Source organism: Tympanuchus pallidicinctus, unplaced genomic scaffold (genome assembly GCF_026119805.1).
Source record: "Tympanuchus pallidicinctus isolate F22 unplaced genomic scaffold, pur_lepc_1.0 scaffold23, whole genome shotgun sequence".
NCBI classification, from domain to species: domain Eukaryota; kingdom Metazoa; phylum Chordata; class Aves; order Galliformes; family Phasianidae; genus Tympanuchus; species Tympanuchus pallidicinctus.
Window position 1 is genome coordinate 5,187,408 of NW_026294740.1, and position 23,389 is coordinate 5,210,796.

At 58.8% G+C, this 23,389-nt stretch overlaps 1 protein-coding gene across 1 annotated transcript in view; it reads right to left on the reverse strand.

Annotated features, from left to right (window-relative positions):
* Positions 1 to 23,389, reverse strand: part of RBFOX3 (RNA binding fox-1 homolog 3) — a 49,176-nt gene that overhangs the window by 11,835 nt on the left and 13,952 nt on the right. The window contains 2 exon segments of the mRNA XM_052687571.1: positions 4,453 to 4,505; positions 14,450 to 14,493. Of these exon segments, the coding sequence (XP_052543531.1) occupies positions 4,453 to 4,505; positions 14,450 to 14,493 (97 nt within the window).

The window sequence follows — 23,389 nt, forward strand, 5'->3', positions numbered from 1 at the left end:
CCTGCACCACCCCAGCACTTCCAGCTGCTCTCAGCTCCCGGCTCTGCTGCAGCACGGCTGGAGGAGGCACGGCGGCAGGAGGGGAGCAAAGGGTGAGAAGTTGGGGGGCCGCGTGGCACGTCACAGCCCCTGCCCACCTTCCCCCGCACCGCTGAGGGAACAGATGTTGCGTGGCACTGAGAAACAGCAGCAATCATGTCAGTTTATGTGTCATTTTCTACTTGGGTAATGCGAGCAGTGAAGGATTGCTGCTCGGAGATGAGATGAAAATCATGACAAAGTGCTGCAAGCCCAGCACTTTGGCGAGGGGGAGCGAGCAGTCAGCCCTGCCTCATGCCTGCCTGGTGGAGCCTGCAGTGAGCCCCACCAGCACAACACGGGCTGCTGGGACGGGGGGGGCACCCAGCTTGGCACCGCAGTCACGCTCCGGCTCCAGCACCCACCACGAAGGATTGGAGGGAGAGATTTCAGGAGCGGGCACGGCAGCCCCGCAGCTCTGATGGAGGGGATGGCCGAGATGCTGAGCCACCCCACAGCCCCAGGCAGTGGCACCCACGTGTCCCCAGCGCTGAGGCCAGGGCTGCCTGCACACCACTCTCCCAACACTGTCTCTGTGGAGTCCCTCCTCCACGCGGGTCTCCTTCCAGCGCTCGTCTCACTCTGTGTAATCGCTTCCCGGTGCCAGGGATCGCATCTCAGCAGCGCTGCTTACACAGGGGCTGGAGCGAATCCTGCTGATGCTGTGCAAAGCCAATTTCTAAGCTCGGCGCGATGCAGACAGGACGAGGGGGTGGTGGGTGGGGGCTGAGCTTTGGGGGTGCAGGAGCTGATGGAGCCAGCTGTGTGCTGGGAAAACACAGGAGCAGCAAAGCCGGAACTCGGCACGGAGACACCGGTCAGGGGAGCGGGGCTTGCCAGGGGATTTGGGAGGGTAGGGTAGATGCTTGCCCTGTGCCAGACACCACAGCCCCCTGGCACAGCTGTCCCCCAGGGGAATGTAACCCCCAGCGCCCCCACTTGGCACCAGGGTGAGGTGTGGGCAGCACGGGGCACCCATAGGGTGGGTGTGGGGAGCGCAGGGAGGCTGAGCCTAATTACACCTCATCCCCGCAACGGCTGCCTGTAATGCTTGAAAGAATGATAGATACTAAATCTAATTTAATCTACTCATTCACCCATCACTATAGCACTAAAATAAGAATATACCTATAAAAAGAGCATCGCCAGGCAGGGTAGGCCTAAATTACAGCTATTGTGGGAAAAGCGGCTTCACAAAAGCTAAAATTAATGCTGGTGCTTTCAATATATTAAAAGAAAAAGAAAAGGCAAACATATTTGTTGCAGGTCTAAAGCCATCTTTCCTGTGCAGGGATGGGGTCCGGGCTCCCATTCCATGAAATGTGCATGCAGGGGATGGAACCAGCTTTTAAACAAACCCGCTGCTGCAACAGCTACAACACTGCTAGGAATAGACTTGCTCCCTAAAAATATAATCTGCTAAACTTGGCAGCGGCCCTTTTGGAGAGGAATTTTCCAAGCAGCCTTTTGCAGAGGCTGTTCCCCAGCTCGGATCAGCCCACAGCACCGGTACTGGGCAATGCTGGGGGCTGCGGGGACACTCGATGTGCTGAGCCCACCCACAGCCACCCTCACGTCCAGCCCCACCGTGCCCATGAGCACAGGATGCTGCAGCCGGGCTCCTCCGCTCTAACGCTGATGCTGAGTCTCAGCGCCTGGGGCTGTTCCGGGTCAGCAGTGTGTCTCTTCCTGGAGTGATTAGCTGCTCTTATATAATTATAGCAGAGACACTTCAAGCAGTGACTGATTCCTCTGGTAACTAAATGCAACCACCAAGGTCTCGCTGCGCATGAGGCCCTGCCCGAGCTCAGCACCGCACTACGGCTTTGGGTACGGACGGAGCATTCCCATCCCCTCTGGCCACCAGCCCTGCTCCCAAACCCACGGCCCCTCCAGAGGTCCCACGCTGCCGGGCTCTGCAGCACGCCCAGAGCTGCAGCATGGTGCAGACAGGAGCTGAGCTCCAGTGAGCTGCCACAGCCAGGCTGTCCACAGTGCCTGCCGAGCCAAAACTGTGCAGAGAGCTCCATTTCTTGGTCATTCCCTCCAATGCCATCAAGATCAAAAACATCGGTGCAATAGAGCAACACCAACAGAGCTGCCTCTGCAGGAATGGCTAAAGCAAATGGCAGTGGGGACCAGTGAGCACACCGCAGTGGCAATGCCATTCTCCAGGTCCTGGAACCCCAAGCAAAACCCAGCATGCACGGCCTCGGCACAGCTGTTGGGCACCAGCACTGAGTACCACAGACACACACACACTGCACCCGCTGTGTGCCACCCACCCTGCAATGTGGATGCCAGGCTCGCACCCTAACCCTGAGCTGAACTTCCCACGGACAACCTCAATCCACAGCACAATTTGGAAAAGAAGTTTGTTGAACTCTCCCAGGTGTTTGGTGCATGGGCGCACTGACATCGTCGCGTCCAAAACGCAAAGTGAGTCCATGGACTGAGCACTGCCCAGGGAGTGGGGCAGGGCTGACGTGCCTGCTGCTCAGATGGACTGGGCAAAAAGCCCTGCCCTGTGCCATTCACTTCCCCACGCCGTTCCCCACGTGGTCGCTGCCAGCCCTGTCCTGTGCCCGACGTCTTGCTGCAACCTGCACCAGAAACATCATCTCCAAATGCTGTGCAGACCCTCAGCGACAGACAGAGCTGGTGGAAGAACAGAGGCTTTGGCCTCCACCTCAGTCACCGCTGGGTGAAAACCTGACTCCAAATTTCTCCATAAAACCCTCCTCTCATGCTTGTGAGGCCAAACCTGCAGCCGAGGAACAGAAGACATCAGGGAGAGCAGGAGGACGGGTACAACACCGCCTCCAAATTACAGCAATGGGGCAGCGAAGGTCCCAGAAACTGCTGGGCGCAATCAGGGCTGAGCTGCACCGAGACAAGCACTTTTTCCTTCCACAGACCTCAGGCACCTCTTGCACACATCCCACTGGTCTCCAGTACCACGGCCTGAGCCTGCCCCAAGAGCTGCCATTCCCCACAGCCTCCAGCACCAGCACCAGCACAGCCTGGGAGCTGCGGGCAGTGCAGCCGCTCTGTGCCGGGTGCTGCAACGAGTGGAGCAGCTGCCTTGAAGCATCTGCTGCTCTCCCTGCAGACACACAGAACCCCCCCCCGGGGGTGGGTGGGGGCCTGGGGATGATTCCTGCCTGGTGTCAGAGGCCCTGAGCCTCCCCAGTGCACCAGGACAGCTGAACAGCAGCTGCGGATGAGCTGCTGTGCTCTGCGCAGCCCAGGGAAGTGCAGATCAAAATTCAGCCCAACCCCAGCTCGCCCACAGCCTCTGCCTGCAGGAAGGTGGAATAAATCACGCACCGTTCTGGCCAGCCTCTGCAGCAGCCCCGCAAGCTCCAGACCCTTGCACATGCAGCAGCTCCGCACACTTGTGTAACCAGCAGTGCCTGCGCCAGCCCGGCCCCGACGCACTGCATGGAGCAGCCCAGGCCTTGCTGTCCCCAACCCCAGCCCGGCTGCATGCTGGCTGCAAGCAGACATGGGCTCAGGGAAGCGATGCACAGCCCCCATCCCCTGCCCAGGCCGTGGGGCTGCACCGTGCCGGCCGCTGTCCCCAGCCGCCAGGTGAGCATGCAGGCCAGGCAGAGCGCGGTAGGATGCTATGAATTTTTAAACTCCTGAAAGCACAAATGGAGCAGTTAGCCCGGCTGGGAGACTGGGATTTCCGATGCAGCAAAGAGGCTTTTGAAGAAAATACCGCCTCCCTCAAGCTGCACGTCCCCGGGGATGGCGAGTCTGGAACTCAGCGTGTGGGATCAGGCAGCAGCCAGGAGCTTTGAGCCCTGACGGGAAGTTGGGAGCAAAGCTGAGGGCGCACAGACCTGCTGGTGCCTGCAAGCCAGCGCCGGCTGCACGAGCTCCGGCCCAGCGCCCTCCTGGGATGCACCTGCAGCACCCCGTGCCTGCATCCAGGCAGCACCATCCAGCCCTACATGACCCCTGGCAGCACGCAGACACACACTCAGGTGCACATGCAGCTCCTCGCTTCCCCTTCTGCCTGGGCCGGAGCAGTGCAGTCCCCGTGCACGGAGCACCGAGCGCTCCCGGCTGTGCTGAGCAGCAGGAGCTGGAGCTGTGCCCGCTGCCCGCCTGCAGCACCGCCTCGGTCCCACACTACCCAGCCATAATCCCACCACCTCACAGAGCAGAAGAACCGGTGGGACCCCGCAGCCAACCGACCTCGCACCCGAGGAGCAGGAGCGGCCAACGCGACGCAACGGTGGGAAGGATGCGCCGGGGAGGCCGGGAGAAGCTGGGGAGGAAGAGGTTAAACTCTGACCCTTCGCTTAGAGAAAGCACGTGTGAGCCGCAAAGCAAAAAAATCCCCAGAAGAGGGTCACTTACCTGTTGGAGGTAGAGGAAGGCTGGAGGACAGGGGAGAGAGTGAGGAAGCATGCCTGAGTTGGAGACAAGGAGGCAGCCCGAGTTAGCCATGGAGCACAGCATGTGTTGACAGGTAGCCGTGAAGCTGCTCGCAGTTTCGTCCTCTTCTACACACTGCTTATCCTCTGTCTTCCTGGCTCTCCCCTCTGGCTCTCCCCCTCCTCTTCCGTCCCCTCCCGTCCCCCTCGGGCGCTATTTAGGAGGAATTCATCTGAGGAAGGCTGGCCCCGCTCTGCTCTGACACTGCCGGAACAATGCTCGGCTATTTACTTCGGTGCCATTAGACACTGGCACTGAATGAACGGTCTGCAAAGGGTGTGCGTGTGAGAGAGAGAAGGAGAAGGGGGAGAGAGAGAAAGGAAGGGGAGGAGGAAGGGAGAGAGGGTGAGGGAGTGAAATAAAAGGGGTGGGAGTTGGAGGAGGAGGGGGAGTCCCCTGTGCATTCAGACATCAAACAGAGCTCTGTGTAAAATGAAGAGAATCCGTAATGACATGAGAACAGCTGATCCCGCACTTAACCCCTCCGCCGCTGCCGCTCGCTCGCGGTTGGCTTCCCCGGCCCCGGGCGGCCCCGGGCACGCGCGTTGCGGGGCGGGGGCGGCGCTGCGGCGGCTGCGGGGCTGCCCCGCTCCTCGGCGGAGCCGTGCGCTGCGGCGGCACCGCGCCGGGAGCCCCGCAACCGCCACCCCCCCCTTTCATCCCCCCCGCGCCCCGCCGGCGGCCCCGGGATCCCCCCACGCACACACAGCGGGACACGTGCACACGCACCACGCTCTCCCCCAGGAGACACACACGCAGACGCGGCCTCGCGTGGAGCCCCGCACCGCACCCGGCTCCTCCTCCCGCAGCCGCAGCCCCGCGGCATCACCGCTGCGTTGAGGGGGGATCGGCCCCGCCACGCGTGTGCGGCCCCTCCCCGAGCCGCGGCCCCCGCGCCGGCCCCGGCCACGCACCGGCTGCGGCGCGGGCTGGGGGCACTCCGGGGATGCTGCCAGCAGCCCTGACGAATCGATACCACGCACACCTTTGTCACAGCTGCCATGGCAATAGCCTACGTGCCGGCACCCGCGAGGGACGGCCGCGTGTGCTCGGCCCGCTCCCACCCCGCCGCCTCCCGCCGCGGACCCCGGGGTGCCGCAGAACCGGGTGCTGCTACGGGGGGTCCCGGCCCCGCGCCCCACGCTGCCCACCCGCACACGAGGGCTGGCACCGCAGTACGGCCACGGAGCTGCCAGGATGGCTTTGTCCTGGGTATGTGGGAAATGAAACCTGGGTGCCGTTCGGTTTCCATCTTGGCCAAATGTGATGCACAAAGGCAAGTCTGTGCCAGCAGCTGCTGATGCTCTGTCTCCTCCGGAGCCTCCAGCACATGAACAGCCCTATTTGGAGGCTGGGATTTTCCACAGTATCCCTAGACATAGCAACATGCTGCAGTGTCCTGGTACAATAGCAGCGGTTCCAGTTTCTGCTGCAGATACTCATCAGACGAGGCGTATTGCATGGCCAACCCTGGGCCACCAGGCAGAACCTCGTGGAAACAACTGCTCCAGGAAAAGCCATCCTTAACAGAGTGCAGCTAGGGGTTAGGGGGATCCCAACCCTGCATGGGGTCCTGCTGCTGGGCAAAATGCGCTGCCGAGGACGCAGGGTGCCAAATCGGAGAGGGGGACCCCAGACTGAGGGGAGTTCTCACCACCATCATCCCCTGCTGTTGAAAACAGAAGGATCCAGGCAGCAGCACCCACTGCCAGCAGCACCCTCAGCTACTGCTGGCACACTCCGTGAGCTCCTCTGTCCCACCCTGGCCACTCACCCTCCAACTCCTGTGGGACCACGAGGGACCCCAGACTGACAAATTGACCCTCCCCAGGAACCATGGTGCTCAGACCCTGTGCTCATTGCTCGCCTCTAGCTCCAGAGCTCTACAGCTTCCACGCTTCTCTCCCCTGCGTGCTCCAGCACCCAGGGCAGCCATGCAAAGGCAGAGGAGCGCGTCCCCAAGGCCCCTCCTTGTGCAGCTGCGGTAAGGGGTCTGCACCACACACACGTCTGGCACAGGGTGAGGATGCTCTGCCCAGCAGACACCCCCTCTGCTCTTACACAGAGGTAAAAAGGGAAGGCATGGCCCACAGCATCCAACCAAGCAAACCACGTGAAGTGAGCGCTGGGGATGAGGTCCAAGATGAGGTCATCTGCCTGTCCTCCCCCTCTCCATAGCCTGGCTCCGGGCAGGGTGACTCAAACACACTCCTGGCGGGTGGCAGCGCCGCAAGTCCTGGCACTGCCCTGTGCCAGCAGGGCCAGCACCGAGGGGTGAGGAGAGGTGGTGTTCCAGCAGGGAGCGGGGTGCTGGCAGCCGTGCCCAGCTCTGTCCCCAATGGGCTGCAGGCGCTCCATCCAGGAGCCCTCCACACCATCAGCAGCAGGAATTTGCCACATTTGCCCTGTGCTCCTCTCCCCAACACAGCAGTGATCTCTGTGCTCCTGCGCATGATGCAAAATCCCATGGGATGGAGAACCAGGAGCCAAGGAGTGCTCGCATCTCCTCTCTTCTTCTTGCCCAGCGTCTGCCTGGCTGCAGTGGGAATGCTGTGCTAGCCCACTGCCAGCTCAGGGTAGGAACAGGTCCTTAGCACCACCCATGGCCCATTTCCCTTGCCCTGCTGCTTCTACCCACCCCAGCTGGTGGCACAGTTGAGCTGGGGAGACTTGGCCAGAGCTGTGCAGCCCCGCAGAGCTGCAGCCCTGGAGGAACCCCTCCGAAACTCAAAGTCTCCAGGAAGGAAAGTTTATTTATCTGTTTAATTAAGAAGTGTTCACCAGGCACACAGACCCCGTTCCATCTGTCTCACTTAGAGCCATGTCCCAGTAAAATTAAACCTAATAAATATCAGAAGAGGGAAAGCAAAGGGCACATGTAAGATATATGATCAAAGGCAGAAGTTGCACAGGGCTGCAGTTCTAAGCACATCTTTCTCTCTGCCCTTCGGGGATGGGTTGGCGACGCGCTCCCATGCACAGGATGGGGCTGGCTTTCCTTCAAATCAGCACTATTTTCATTTTTTATTTATTTTAAATGAACCCTTGAGGGCTCCTTGGTTTTCTTTTCTGGAAGAGGGAGAAGAGCGTGGCACCAGGGTGGGAGCAGCCCCGGACAACAGCTCAGAGCCCAGCAGAGTGCTGGAGGCTGGCAGCCGATGCTGGGCCAGGAGGGATGGAAGGAGGGACCTGCCTGCGGGAAGGCCAAACCCAGCACTGCCCCTGGGATGTACAGGGTGTATGTAATGATGGTGGCCCAGCGAGGCTGCGTGGTGCTTTGGAGATGTGTGGTCACATCTGCCATGTGCTCAGCTCCTCTTTCCATTGGAAAACTTCACCCAAGTGGTAATCAGGGTGACATCTACCCAGAGCGCAGCTCAGAGCTCTGCTCCAAGCACTGGGGCACCACCAGACTGCAGCTGCGAGCAAAGCACCCCGCAAGCACAGCACACACCTGGTCCTCTCCTCCAACCCAGTCCACAGTGCCCCCAAGCTGAGGCACTCATTAATTAAAAGCTCATTAGTTGCTAGTCACAGACAAAAAGCGATTAGATGAAGGTGTTGATGGATCTGAACTGGTGTGAGCTCCAGAGCTGGGGTGAGGGCATGGACCCACGCACCCACTGTCCTCAAGAAGCACAGAGTGCTGCATGCAGAACAGGACAGCAAGAGGGGACAGATGGGTGCCAGGGGCTCTGCAGCACTGCAGAAAGGTCTCTGCCTCACACCTCAGCCTGCTCCATGCCACCACTGTGCACAAACCCAGCTCTGCTGCCCAACCTCACCCCTGCCCACCCTGGCCCACCTGCTGCCGAGAAGCAGCATCAGAATTCAGTGGGCCAACACAGCACCCTGCACAGACAGCACACAAACTGAAGCACTTTCTCCTCCTCCAGCACCACCATCACTCTCTGCACTGCAGCTCCCAGCCTTGGAGCAGCAACCAGGGGCTGCCCTGAGCCACAGCATGCTCTCTGCTTCCCATGCAGCCATCCACAGATTTCTGGTTTACTTCTCCTCCTCTGAAAGACAGGTGTGGTTCAAACCGACCACAAGTGAAATAGAATCCAATATGGCCATTACAGACCATCCCCACCGGCTATGGGGACATCACAGGGAACACAGATGGGATGCTGGGGAGGGTGCTGGGGGATTGGCTCTCCCCGGGGGCAGCCACCAGCTCCAGATCCTCATTGGCCTTCACTGTGCTGGGGGGCGAGTCAGACAGCTCCACAGCACCAGGGAACAGGCAGGATTGGGTGGTAAGGAGTACTGGGTGCTTCCTGACATCTCTCGAGGATATGGGAGCCACGGGCTGCAGGGAGCCCTAGCAGGAGGCTGCAAATAGAGAAACCCAACGGTCACAGAGGGGCTCAGCAGTGACTGTGTGTGTTTAACCGTGGCAGTGAGGCTCACACAGGGCTGCGTAGCGGCTGCATGCGGTGCCAGCAACGGGCAATGCAGTGAAGACGCAGTCCCAGGAGGCTCACCCTGCCACCAGGCACCCTGATGGCTGTGCAGCCAAAACACAAGAGAGGGAGAGAGGATTGGGGAGGAGGAAGAGCTCCAGCAAGTCACTGGAGAGAGGGAACGCAGGGCTGCAGAGCACTCAGCAGCAAGGAAGCGAGCGGTGAGCACTGTGGGACGCTGCCACGTGGGACTCCTGTGTCCAGCATCCCTCCATGGGGACACCTGGGAGAGCCCCCTCTGCAAGCAATTAAGCCTCCTTCCCGTGTCTCCCCCCCCACACACATACACTGGTGGCTCTCAGAGGGTTGGTGAAGCTGCTGTCTGCTCTAACCTCCAAAAACAAGGCAGAGATTTCCACTGCAAGGAAGCCTTGGCTCTGCACTGATCCCAGTGGGAGCCGTACCTGCGGCTGCTGACCCACATAGAAGCCCTGATGCTGCTCCAGGCTCTCAGTGCCGGTCACAGCGCCGCGGTCACAGTCCCCAGGCAGTGGTGGTGATGTCACCGGCACCAAACATGACCTCATCAGATAAGGAGAGAATCACAACCGACAGCAGCTATCTGGGACAGCAGCTGGAACAGCCGGGAAGGGAGCAGAAATGCAGAGAAAGCACATGAAAGTTTAATGGGAACCAGGGAGAAATATCAGCTCGCTGAAACTTTGCTCACCCACGGCGAGGAGGGGAGAAGGGATGTGGCTCTGAGATGCTCCTCCATCCGCCTGGCACTGCTGCAGATGAGTGGAGCGATGCACACGAGGGCAGCAGGGTGGTGGGCACTGCACTGCCCAGCAGCTCCAGGCTGACTGGGCACAGAGCAGCCACCCACACCGGGGCACAGGTCATGCTTTAATGAGGCAAGGCAGGCACGAGCTTGCCACTGCACCCGCAAGAAAGCCTGGCTTTTCTCCTTCCATCAGCACAGCCCTTCCTAAAGCCCTTTCACTTGACAAAATATTTACATGAAAAGGCAATTGGGCTCCCTGGATTTAATGAGAATTAACGTGCAGGCAGCAGAACCGTGGCAGAGCAGATGCTGCTGAGCACCCTGGGCTCACAACCGGGTGGCTCCAGCAGTGGCACGCAGCAGGGAGCCCTGAGCCAGCCCACGGCCAGCAGCAGACAAGGGATGCAGGGCCTCCCCACAGCTCCTCCAATCTCAGCCCTCCCATTGCATTGCTCCAAGGGGCAGTGAACCTTTCATGGCCCAGACAGATTTGGGACCTCTTTCAGGGACACATGCCAGGACAGGAGCCCCCTCTCCTGGGGGCCAGGTGCTCTGTGTCGTGCCCTCCGGAGGTGGGAGCAGTCCTGCTGGATGAAGGTGGTCATGTTCACTCCCAGCTCAGCAAAGCACCGTGAGGAACCAGAGCCTGCAGATCCTTAACACAGAGCTTCCCCTTCCCTGGAACAAACCCCCGTGGGTACCCAGGAGAACCTCTGGCTCACAGCAGGGCTGCGTGCTGGGCTGACACCTGCACTGCAGGGCTGCAGCACGGGGCAGGAGAGGCACTACAGGCTGTGGGGCACGGAGCAGCCCCGGCAATGGGGGGAACAGGGAGTGCTGCACCGTGCTGGGACGCGACGGGTGAGGTGGGCGGCGTGGGAGCACCAGGCAGGAGGTGCAGGGGAAGCAGACACTCCATCCTCATTATAAGGCTTTTTAAATGCACAGGCAGGATATTAGCGTTTAAACAGTCTCTAGGACTCCAGGGCAAACTTTAAAAATCATAATATTTATAGAACCCTCCCTCCACTCGCCCCGCACGCTCTTTATTTCTCCTGCAATTACGGCTAATTTGAAGACGTTTTGCTTTGGCATCTCAGCCTGTTGCGGTGTCGATTACCGAGCCGCCCGCTGCCGACTGCCACCGCAGAGCTCCTGCAGTGCTCCCAGCCGTGCTCCTGCCACGCAGGGACCAGACCTTCCCCTTCCTCCCACACTCGCAATGGAAAGATGTCCACAGTGCCAAGAAATGATGCTCAGGCACCGTGCTGGGAGCAAAACAGTCACTGCCCCCATCTGGGGGTACCGGCACCTGTAGGAAGGGAGACCCTTGGGCACTGCACTCCAGCACAGAGTGCATCCCGGGTGCTGCTCCCAGCCATGCAGCTCTGCACCAGCTCACAAAGCCATGTGATGCCACGGAGCTGCAAGCACAACCTCTAGAAAGCTGTGTGCTTCCAAAGCTGCAGCAGCTTGCGAAGAGTCCGGGCAGCATTAATGTCCTAGCAGGAACAGCTCCATCAGCTCCACTGGCTCCTGATCCACGAGTCCCTCTCCTTTGCTCAAAGTCCCAGGTACACCAGCAGCAAGCTTGCACCCATATTCACACTCAGCATCCCATCCCTGGGCACGGCTGCTGCAGAGCACAGCCCTAGGCCCCCACTCCGAGCTCTCAGGGTGGGCAGGGATTTCTACAGAGATCCCTTCTCTGCTCTCAGGCTGGATCCAGCCCCACAGCCGGGCTGCAGCGCTGACCCCATACAAAGGCCTCTGTGTGAGCACAGCCAAACTCACTCTATCATGGACAGAGTTGCTGGAGAAGTGCAGGGACCTCTTGAGGGAAGGGCTGGGATCGCCCCATCCCACAGAGCACAGATCACACCGCCTCTCCCAGCACAAATGTTCATGGTGCAGTCAACAGAGCCCACCCCATCCAAGCAGCACTCCCAGCAGGAGCTGCACCTGAGATGCTGCACACCGATCCAGCGCACCCACCTGGGGCACCAGGAGAGGGGGAAATGCTTCTGAGCAGAACAGGGCCGGGCAAGGACTGCCAGCCACTGCCAGGGGTCTGATATTGCTCTCAAGCAGGGATGAATGAGGAGCCCTGCCCAGCTCCTCCATGGCACCACAAACTGCCTGCACCCGGCTGAAAGAGGGGATCATTCCCTTGGCAGGCAGCACTGCTGGAAAGTGACACCGGCACGAAACAACTCAAACCCCGAGCAAAGCCCCAGCAAAGAGAGAGGGGAAGCAGCCCTGGCGGCGGTACCTACCCAAAAATACATCATCATGTCGGCAGTGGGTGCAGTGCAGCTCTGCGGATCGGCGGGGGGCAGCGGGCAGCTCTGGGCGCTGCTCCACGGTGGGCTCCGTCCCCTCCGTCCAACTGCAGCCCCCAGGGCAGCACAGCACGTGCACGGTGTGGGTGCTCAGGGCTGGGTGCCCAGCATGCTGCTGCGGGGCTACGGAGGGGGCTGCAGCCGTGGGAAGGTGCCCGGGTGGGCAGTAGGAAGCTGCGGTGCAGCTCCGGTGCGAGGAGCCAGGCAGGGACTTAGTTCATCATAAAGGAAAAGAAAAAAGGGGAGAGCGAAGGATGAAAAATAAATCCTCTCTGGCGTCTTGAAAGCAAAGGAAAGGGCAAGTGGGGGAGCAGGAGGCTGCACGAGGCGGGGGTCCGGCAGTGGCAGCGTGCGCTCACAGGAGCGGCGTGGGCTCCGCACGGACACGCGGAGCGGCAGATGTCCTGCCTCAGCATTTTCCAAGCTCTCCTGTCAATAAGGCTCTCACCATTAACCTGCGAGCTGCCAGCCAGCTCCCGGCAGCCGCCAGAGGGAGGGGGGCACCCAGAGCCCTCAGTGACACCGGGACCCTCAACAGCACAGCACATCCTGCACAGCCCGGCACAAAGCTCCTGTGCTGCGCAGGGCGGAAGGCAGAGTGGGACCCCTGGGGTCAGTGGGACCGGTGGTGTAAGATTTGCCTGCAGCAGGACCCCCAGGTAGGAGAGCCCTGCCCGCGTGGGGCAGCTCTGCATGCACTGCACGGCTGTCACTAAATCTCCTGTCCCTGTGGGGCTCTGCATCGCAGAGGAGAGCAAAGGGACCGTGTGCGCTGAACCAGATGCAGGAGCAAGGGAATAAATAAGAGTAAGGGAAGGCAAAGGAGTGAGAGGGGTGGTAGATTGGTCTCTGGGGCCCTGCTGGCTCTGACATCTCCAGGCCCGTAATCATATTCAAAGCAGAGCCAGGCTGAGGCATTGCTCCTCCAGCACAGCAATAAAAGAAAGCAACACTCTCAATAATTCAGCACTGGAAGAGGGTGATAAAGCAGAGGAGCCACCACTGCGGGAAGCAGGAGCTGGGGGCTTCCCGCTCCCTCTTATGTCTTGGTGATAACACTCTCCCCTCGTTCTTTGCACCCTGCAAGCATAACCCCAGCTGCAACCAAGGGCACAGCAGCCAGACCCCACACTGCTGGTGGGACGGGCAGGATGCTGTCCTCCTAGGGCAGAGGCTCCCTGCTGCATTTTGACACAAGGTTCCACATAAAACCTCTGTTACCACAACAGCTGAGACCCAACGAGGGAGTACCCAGGGCAGGGGCTGCCAGTCGGATGGGGCATCACCCCAGCTCTGCAGAGCAGCTCCTCTTTGCCCAGTACTGCTCACAGTGCTGTCACCTCCTCCTCCACCCAGCCCCTTTTTCAAGGACTACCTTCACCTCAAGGGCATCTTTGCAGACAGCCTGTGTCAAAACAAGGCTTCAGAAGTTGTGCCCCCACTGCTACAGGGAAGATCTCCTCTCTGAGCACTCAGCCATGCAGGCTTGGGGCAAGCTGTGCCCCAGCCCATGGTGTCTGTGAGCTCATCCCAAAAGGCCTCTCCCGAAATGGCAGCACAGGAGTGGATGGGTGCATGGCTCCATCCCGGGCATGCAGAGCTGTGCTGCATCCCCCATCAGCATGGCCCTGAGTGGTGACACGATGGGTGCCCAGAACCTGCGTGCTCCCACAGTGACTGTAGTATGGAACACTCTGCCCACATGCTCTGCCCCACTGCCTGCACCATGTGTCCGCTGCCAGCTCCTGGTGCCCAGGGCAGGTTGGGCACGGGCCTTTTGATGCCCTCGGCCCTTCTGGCAGACTCACAGTCCCCCTCAGCCCGCAGAGCAGCACACCTCCAGCACACCTGGGCCATCCTCACCCCACCACAACCAGAGCTCTCCTCCCCACACAGCTCTCTGCTCCATTAGCACCACCTTGGGGCTCAGCGAGCTGCACAGCAGCCAGGCTGCGTTACCCCACGAGCCAGCAGCATCCCTCAGGGGTACCATCCTGGGGAGGGCAGCACCCAAGTGAGGACACGGCCCTTCAGCAGACAGCCATAAGGAATGCTCCCAGAGCCGCACAGCGCACAGACAGACAGCACCGCCAGCACACACGGACACCCCACAGACACCACAGCCCGGGCGGTGCTGCCTGGACTCACTCCATTCATGCCACTCTGCACCTGGCTCAGTGCCGGGGTTGGGCGCCCAGGGCTGGAGCAGCCCTCCCTGCAGCTCTACGCCATCCCACCCCACACAGCCCCCAAATCTCCCCATCCCACACATGCAGCTCTCAGCTCCCAGTCCCTGCCTCCCTTGGGGGGACCCTGGGGCAGGGTTTGGGCAGTGGGGCACACGAGCGCTGCGGGCTCATCAGAAGGGGACAGCTCTGTACCTTTATGCAGCCAAGTTCCTCCTGCGGCGCTCGCGCTGGGCTCTCTAAGAATAAAGACAAGAAAGAGGAGGGAGAATTAAAATCAATGATTGCTAAACCTGCTTACAGGCAACGCTATCTGCTCATTGACCAGCAAAATTTTAGAATGCGTGGACAAACACAACTGCTGTCTCCCAGGAGCCCTGGGAACGCTCCCTGTTAGCAGCAGGCAGCCAGGCAGGGGGGGCACCAGGCACAGCTTTGGCTGGTGCTCTCGGCTCTGCAGTGTGCAGCGTCACCCAGAGACAACTCCATGTCAGACCCCATCCCCTCCTGCCCCTCCTGTCCCAGCGCTGGGTACTTCTTGGAGAAGATCACCGAATTTCAAAGAAAACTTCCTGAAAGCTGCACTTCAGCTAATTGGCTTTGGCAACGGTGCCAACCTGAATGTTCATCAATCATGTCAGACCCTCAGAAATAATGAGAGCGGCTCATATGGCACGGGAGTTGTTTTTTTTTGAGAGAGAGAGCAGATGAGGACTGCTTCTGTTTGCTCACCGCTTCTTTGCAGACCTCAAGGCGCAGAGTCCCAGCTACTTCTCCCCACCCAAAGACCTTTGCGTGGAGAACACCACAGAGCTGCTGTCCCCTTATGTCCCCTTGTCTTCCCCTGGTCCCATAGTGGTGCAGCCCCACACGCAGCCCCAGGGCTGCTCCGGGGCCCCACGTGAGCTCAACCTGAAGGCACAACCCCAATGCTGAAAGCACGGCGTGGGTTCCCAAGCACTTCTGTTAGCAAACACCGCTCTCAGCCGCACAGCAGGATAATCAATTATGGTAATTCCTGCCTCAATGAATCAGATTCATGGAGGAACACAGCTCATTAGGCTGGTGCTGACTTCCATTAGTGCTCTTATGATAAAAACCCTCCAGAAAGCTCCAGCCCAGCTAGACACGTTCTCCAGCTCAGCGCACAGAGGCGGGAAGCCCCCGGTCCCCAGCGCAAGGATGTCCCCACACCAGTGGCAAACCACTGCCTGCTCCCATCCTCAGACATGCTCTCCTCTAAGCTCAGGAGCCCCTTGAGCCATCCTGACCCCAGGCGGTGGGATGGGAGCCAGGGGGAGCCCTGAGTGGGCACCCAGGGAGGACCCCCCACCCTCAGTCCCAGCGCTGTGCCTTGCCAGGAAACTTCCCAGCACAACTTTCCCAAAGTACATTCTGATACCCCCCAACCCCTCCGTTCTCTCCACCAAAAAAGTCCTAAATTAATTTTTTCTTTTAATTAAATTCATTAGCAAAGATTATCTGGCTGAGGAAAAATAATATCCTGCCCCTCCCCCAGCAGCCCTCTCTATTTATATCCCCTATATACATAAGCAGCAGCGAATATTTCTTTATGGGCCATTAAAGGTTTAATGTTTAATTTATAACCACGTTCTCTGGCGGGCGGGATGGCCAGGCACAATGTCAACACTTTTAATTAAATGAGAAGGATTTTTTCTTTTTTTTTTTTCCTTTAAACTCAGAAAGATGGAACGCCCCATTCCCAGCACTGATGCAGACAGCGATGGGGCGAGGGCTGCAGCCCACAGGCAGGTCCCCGTGGTAGCAGGGATAGATGTAACAGGATGCTCTGACCTACAGGGAAGCTCTGAAGGCACCCAGCACCCATCACCTCTTGCTCTGCTGCAATATGGGCAGTGGCCACGCAAGCCCATGTACCCCTCCCTGCAGCTTTGTTGCGGTGGGAACAGAGCCACAGCACCAGGATGGGCACGGGGATGGGCACTGGGACAGCTTCAGGGCTCAGTGACTGTTTGGGAGAGTTGCCCAGCTGCCGGCTCTCATCCAAAAAGTGCAGTCACTTCTTGGCTGCCACTGACAGCACAGCGCTGCTCTTCTCCTGCACCCTCCTCTCAGATATTGTCAGCAGATGCCTCTTGCCTGGACAGAGCAGATCTGCTCTGCTTTGCTGCACAATGCTGGCTGGCATACACCTGACACAAGGTTAGAACGTGGCTAGCACATGGCTGGCACACAGCTCATCACAGCTAGTACATGACTGGGTCGTGGCTAGCACAAGGCCAACACATGGCTAATGATTTTTGAGATCCTTTCCAACTCAAGCCATTCTGTGATTCTATGGCTCATCATGGCTAGCACACAGCTAACACACAGCTAGCACACGGCTCAACCACAGCTCACACCGGACAGCACAAGGCTCATCATGACAGGCACACGGCTCAGTAGTGGCTAACACTTGGCTGGCACACAGCTGGCACTTGGATCATCACGGCTAGCACACGGCTGGCACACAGCTCATCATGTCTAACACACGGCTTCATCACGGCTAGCACGATGCTGGCACACAGCTGGATCACGGCTGGCACACAGCTGTCACTTGGCTGGGCACCCGTGGACGTGCAGTGCCCTGGAACAGTGCTGACCTTCAGCTCCAGCTGCACTGCCACTGCCTTCCCCAGGCAACGCTACCCTGAGAAGGAGGAGAAAGAGGAGGAAGAGGTTCCTGCGCCCAAATCCACAGCACAGCAGCACTGAGGCGCTGCGCAAGGAGCGATGTGCCCACGCTGTGCTACTGGGTGCCCCAAGTGCTCAGCTCCTGCCTGCAGCACAGCCCCTGTGCTGGCACAGGGACAGAAGCAGCCATGGGCAGGTGGGTTCCAACGAACAGAGCGTTTTCTCTTACGGGAGAGATTAAATCTCGCCAGAGCAGCGTAAAAGAGATGAGTCAGCAGCCGGCGCAGGGCAGGCAGGCGCAGCCATCAACACCGGGTCGTGGAGCAGCACTTCACCCTCCTGCAGCCCCACGTGCTGGGGGACATCCAGCTGGGCACCCGGCACCAGGCTCCCACGGGGAGCGATGGGCACACAGCCGCACACATGCGTGTGCAAGGAAGGAGCGTGCGAGGGCCGGCCATGGCGAGGCAGGGAACGGAGCGGTGATGGCACGGTGCCTCTCACTAAAAGCATGAGTGTCACTAAATCAATAATTCATTTACTTTAATGAGATAAGTACTTTGAAAACTAATTGCAAACCTGCTCCATTTACTCCAAGCCGGTGCAGCCCTTAATGTAAATGGCAGAAAACACCGCTGGAGGAAGGGGAAAGGCTTCAGTGGAAGATCGTGTGTCATCTTTTCCCCTTCTTCTAAGAAAGAGAAATATTGCTCATAAACAGGAACGGTGGAAACCCAAGCAGCCACGTGATCGATGCTGCAGTGAGCGTAGTGCCTGCCCTCCCCAGGGCACCACAGCCCCTGTGCCCACTGCACCACCCTGCAGAGGAATGCCACCTGCACCCGGAGGATGACACTGCTCGGAGAAGAGGTGGCATCATCTCAGGGCTGCACAGGGATGGGTGGTGGAGGGCAGGAGGCGCGCAGAGCACAGGGCAGCACGGTGCTGATGGATGCTGCTAGCACAGGGCTGGGATGAGCCCGGTGCCCTGCTGGCTGTGGTTGTGTTCCTCAAAAGGAGCTCGCAGCTCCCAGCAGCGATGCCCACGTGCTCCCGGTGGCAGCGGGACGCCAAGAGCTCTCTCCTTGCTTGCTGGAGCAAATGGCAGGTCATAAAAAGGAACCGTGACAGAAGAGAAAATGTTCCAGAGTCCACAAGGACCAGTCCAGGGTAAATCCATCTGCTCAGCAATTTAACTAGAAAATCCTTTCCAATCATCCGTGCTGCAGGTCCTTCACCTCGCAGAGGCGGCTCTGGGCACAGCGCTGCCCACCCTGATGGTTGTGGGCAGCTCACATGGAGGGGGCCCTGATGCTGCTCACCCCCACCCCCCAGGGGTGCTCGGGGCAGGGGGTCCCAGCTCCCCCCGTGGCTGCTATGCTGAGACTTTCTCGTGGCAATGGGTGACTGAAACCATGCAGACACGGGCAGGAAGGCACTGTGGGGTGGAGGGGTCCAGGAGTGGGGCTGGGAGCTGTGGGCAGGGGAGCACATGGCCCTGTCCTTCCACCTTCAGCTGTGCCAAGGGAAAACAGCAGCAGGGTGCTTTACTACCTGTAATAATTGACCAGAGCACTGAATCCCCCAGCACATAACTCATCCCATACAACAGCCAGCAGCTCCGCAGGGCTCTGCAGCACAGACACACAATGTGCCCCATCCTCCTGCCCCCTCTGAGCCCACCCCAGTCCCAGACTCACAGGGTCCTTCCCACACCCCCATGCCCAACCACGCGGTGGTAGGCCCTGTTACCCTTCTGCAAACAGAGGAAGGAGGCAGAGCTGTGCTGGCAGAGACCCAAAGCCACAGTGAAGGGATACCCCTGCCCTGCACAGGGCTTAGCACTGCTCACCACCAACACTGCCTTCTCCCCACAGCCACATCCCTGCAAATCCCACCTCCGCTGTTCCTCCTGTCTCAAGGAAAATCAATGGCGAGCATCTCAATTAATCACACCGGGGGCAAATTGATTAGGAGCCTAAATAAGGTCAAACACGGTTGTCTGCTTATAGGGTAGGACCCCTTAATCATCATTTTATCTGCAATAGGCCACAGAACCTGCAATCACACCATCTTTGGGAACTCGGAGGGATTTTTCACTCACCTCCCACATGTGCTGGGGCAAGCAGAACAGGAGCTGTGGCAATGCTGAAAAGCAACTGAGTTCCAGCAGGCACACAGCTATGAGCTCTGGACGCAGCCCCTTGCCCACCCAGCCCAGCTGTCTGCTTTGATTCAGGAGAAGACAAAAGCAATTAAGCACCCCTGTGCAAGGTGTGGTGCATTCCCTCCTGACCCCACAAGTCACAGCTTATGCCTGAGATTTGATTAGCCCCGTCATTACCTCAGATTGCACACCTGAAATATTGTTAGTGGTCACTGCAGTATTGAACCTTTGCAGGACTCCAGCCACAGGTCCTGTCTCAGTGCCCTCTGCAGATGGAAATCCTGCTGTCCCTGCTGCCCTCCGTACTGCGGGCTGCCCCACGCCAGAGACATTGCCCCCATTGGGCATTCAGCCCCGGAGGGCCGGCGCTGTCAACCTGCCTTCATGGAGAGAAAGCATTCAGAGCTGCACTCCAAATGCAGCCAACTGCCTCCCTTTGCTGCGCTCATGGTGGGAACGCAGAGCACCCCACAGGGAGGGGAGCAGGTGGGTCACTGGGGCCCCACACCATGCAGCACAGCCCCCAGCGTGCTCCTCAGCAGAGAGCATGGCTCAGCTCATTTCAGGTTGATAACTCAGTTTGCTTCGCCAATGGACTTGCCAATTGCAAGTGAAATCAATTCAACTGGCTGTTTCGCTCAGCCCGTTTCCCTGCTGACGGCGTCCATTGGCCGTGCCAGGGCTGACGGCTTCTCCCATCCTTACCGGGACGCTGTGGGGCTGGCGGGATCCCAATGTCCCCCTGCACCAGGAGGGCTGCAGCCCTGGCCACGTCCCAACCACCCCAGGGCCCCCACTGGCACCCAGAACAGCAGATCCACGTCCCCAGCCCCAGCTCAGTGCGTGCCACCAGTACCATCCTGCACCCTCCTGGCAGCGCCCAGCTCTGAGCAAAGCCATTCAGGGCAGTTCTGCTCCTCATGTCCCAGATGTGTGAGCAGTGGCATGGCCAGAGTGGAGACCCTGGGACCCTTGGACTGGGCACAGCCCCACCTGCTTGCACAGCCCTGCCCCAGCGCGCACCGCTCCCTTTTGTTGGAAATACGGTTATAAATATTATAATTTGGTTTAATATTTAATATAGTCAGGTTAAATAAGCATTCCCAGCCCCATAAATAATCATTAACGGAGGGTTCTAATTGTGCTGTTGGGATCCTGCTTCATGACTTATTTAGAGGGCAGACGCTATTCCCATCCCCGGTTCCCTCACACACCGTAAATTAACCTGAGCTCTCCCTCCTCGCCGAGAACCGATGGGACACAGCACAGCCCACAGCTCTGCTCCGAGGGGTGACAGCAAGAGGACAGCACTGAGGAGCCCAGTGGGGTCTGGGGGTGAACAGAGCTGTGGCTGCAGGGTGCCAGGCACCACCAGGGTGCAGGTAGGAGATGGAGGGGAGAGGGGGGGCATGGAGCACTGCAGGGCGAGCAGGGGAGGGCTTTTGGCATCAACACGGATCTACCGTAACGTCGATTGGGAACAATAGTGAAAACAGTCTTTTTTTGTTGTTATTATTTTTAAAGAAACAAATCCTGAGCGCAGAGGGAATGGCCGGGGGGCAAGTGCTCTGAAAGTGCAGAACGGAGGCACTGAGGACAGCAAGAGTGCAGGAAAAACTCGGTGTGAGAGTGCTTTTCCCTGAAGGGATGCAGCGATGCGTTGCTTTATAAAGAGGTTTGGGTTCTGTGTATTTTGCTCTCTAAATGAAAAACTACAAAGGTAAATGCTAAGAGCCCTCTCAGGCGGGCCTGGGCTCCACTCAAGCCCTGGGCTGATGTAGTGGAAACGCTGGGGGGGCTCTTTCCTTTGTGCCCCCTCTTGCTGTGCAGGGGGCAGCTGAGAGCCGCGCTGCGGATAGATGGATGCACGGACAGTCTGTGCCCTCGTGCCGTGCGGGGGCAGCCCTGGGGGGACCCTCCTGACCCTAAACTGCCCCCAGCGGGCGCAGCACGGGCGGTAAGCAGGTTAGCATCGATCCCCTGCGCAGGGACTGAGATTCCATCGAGTGAGCGAGGAGACTGTGCTGCAAGGAGCGCAGGGTTTACATTTCATCTCAGCACAGGGTTCTCTGCTCAAGTCAGCACATTAATCACAGAGACTGGCCAAGTAGTAATGCTAATGAGGCAGCAGCAGCACGGTGCGCGGGAGCCCCTTCGGCAGCACCAGGTCTGGGGGCAGCAGGGGGAGTCCCCAGCATCAGGATGTGGGGTGAAAGCTCCTGGGTTGGCAGGGAGCAGGGCAGAGCCCCGTGCTGGGAGGCTCAGCTAAATCCTTCAGCCCATGGGAGCCGTGCAGCACGGCCCCCAGAGTGGTGCTCATTGTCCCTGCCCCCCGGGGGACCCCTCCCCACGGCCACGTGTGTGCAGGGCTGCCCTGACTCAGCACCAACCCATCCCTGTGTCCGGGCTGCGGCTCAATGGAAAGCAACGTATTTTATCTTTATGTGTCAGGATTTATATAAAAGGGGGATAGTTCAGCTCTAAATGTAATGAGTTGGAAGAACAGCCCTCCAGTGGCTTCCTCCAGCTCACACGGCATCAATAACATCGATTGCTAAAAATAACGAATAACCCCGACCCTGCAGCAAGGGAAAGCTCTGTGTGGGGGGCACACACTGCCCCACAGCCCCAGTGCTGAGCCTGGGCTGCTCACATCCCCCACCACTGCCTGGAGACACAGAAACGGGGATATTAAACTGTATTTGATGGCGGCTGTGGAGTTACCTCTCACACATGCTGGAGTCAGTGCCAGGGGAGCAGGTGCACATTGCCATGCACCAAAAAAGGAGATTCCAGCCCACGAGGATGGCACCAGCACTTCCCAAGCAGTGCTCCATCCCCAGTGCTGGGTGCGTGCTGCTGGTCTGCGTGCAAAGCAGCAGTGCAAAGCAGCAGTGCAAACACAGCACACAGAAAGCAGAGCGGGGAAATGCGCACCGTGCCCAAAAAGTGATCCTAAAAGCACACAGAGCCGGGCAGAGCCACTGCCAGCAGTGCCACTGGAAACCAGTGAGGCCATGGAGTGCAGTGCGCCGCAGGGTGGGAGCGCGTGGAGAGCAGTTATTGGTAAATAATCCCTAATTAATGAGATCCCGGCAATAGGCAGCACGGTGCTGCTCCAGCCAGGGGTGATGGCAAGCACCCACCCCTCCACTTCTCAATTACGTCTTCGGGGATGGAAGGAGAAAGTGGTCGGGGTGAATGAGAGAGACTTTGGTCGCGTTTAATATCAATTCATTCCGCAGACTGCTGACGCAGCGGGATTTCACCGCTCAGAATTTATGGCTCTTCGGAGAGACCCGTGCAAATAAATGGGGGGGGAGGTTAAAAAGAAAACCAAAAAACCCACCCTGCCATCAGCACAAAGGTCCAAACACCGCCGGGAAGGAGCTGGAGGGGGGTCTGGGAACCTCCTGGTCCCCCCAGCACCCTCGGCCCCATCATGCCACCAGGGCCACTGGCACATGGCTGGAGCCCCACGGCTCTGGGCAGAGGCACTGCTAATAACAGAGCCATTATTACGCAGCGCAATTCAGCCCCAAGGGGGTTTTATGCAAAATGACACACAATATAAATGACAGTTGTAAACAGGGAGTTTAATAAAGGGCTGTGTGCGAATTTACAGCCTCCCCAAGGATAATTAAAATTATTTATCTACTTACCTAGCTAGCCGCTGGAGCAGTCTATTAATTATTATCTATTATACGCGGCTGCTTTGCATGCTGCCAGTGCATCGCCCTACACCTCCGTGCAGCAAGGGGGCTGGGTGAGGTGATGCTCTGCACACCAGGTGCAGCACAGCACAGCACTGCTGAGTGCACGGAGGTGGCACTGCCAGCCCACAGAGCTGAGCGCTGCGCTGGGGCTGCACGGGCACCGGTTCAAGGAGCAGATGGGGTCTGGCTGAGGGCACAGTGCTGGTGGAGGAACAGTGCCTGGCACAGTGCTACCTGCTCTGCTATCTATTAGTGTGACAGAGCAATCATCAGTTCGGAGGCGCTGGGATCCCTCGGGTCCTCTCTGCACATAAAAAGACCTCAGGGGGCTCCAGTGTGCGGATACTTAACATTGTTTTATTAGCTTAATAAACCCAGCTGATGCCGCCTGAATCTGCAAAGCAGCCCCAGCCCCTCCTCACTGCGGGGATGGTTTGCAGGGCACAGAGCAGGGGCACGCTGGGGGCCTGCTGACATGCAGAGCCCGTGCAGAGCTTGCCCCCGGCCCCAGCAGCCCATGGAGCAGCTTGTTGGGAGTGCAGCATCCAGCTGCTCATGGCGCTGCAGGCTCAGTGAGCTGTCAGCTCCCTCCAGCAC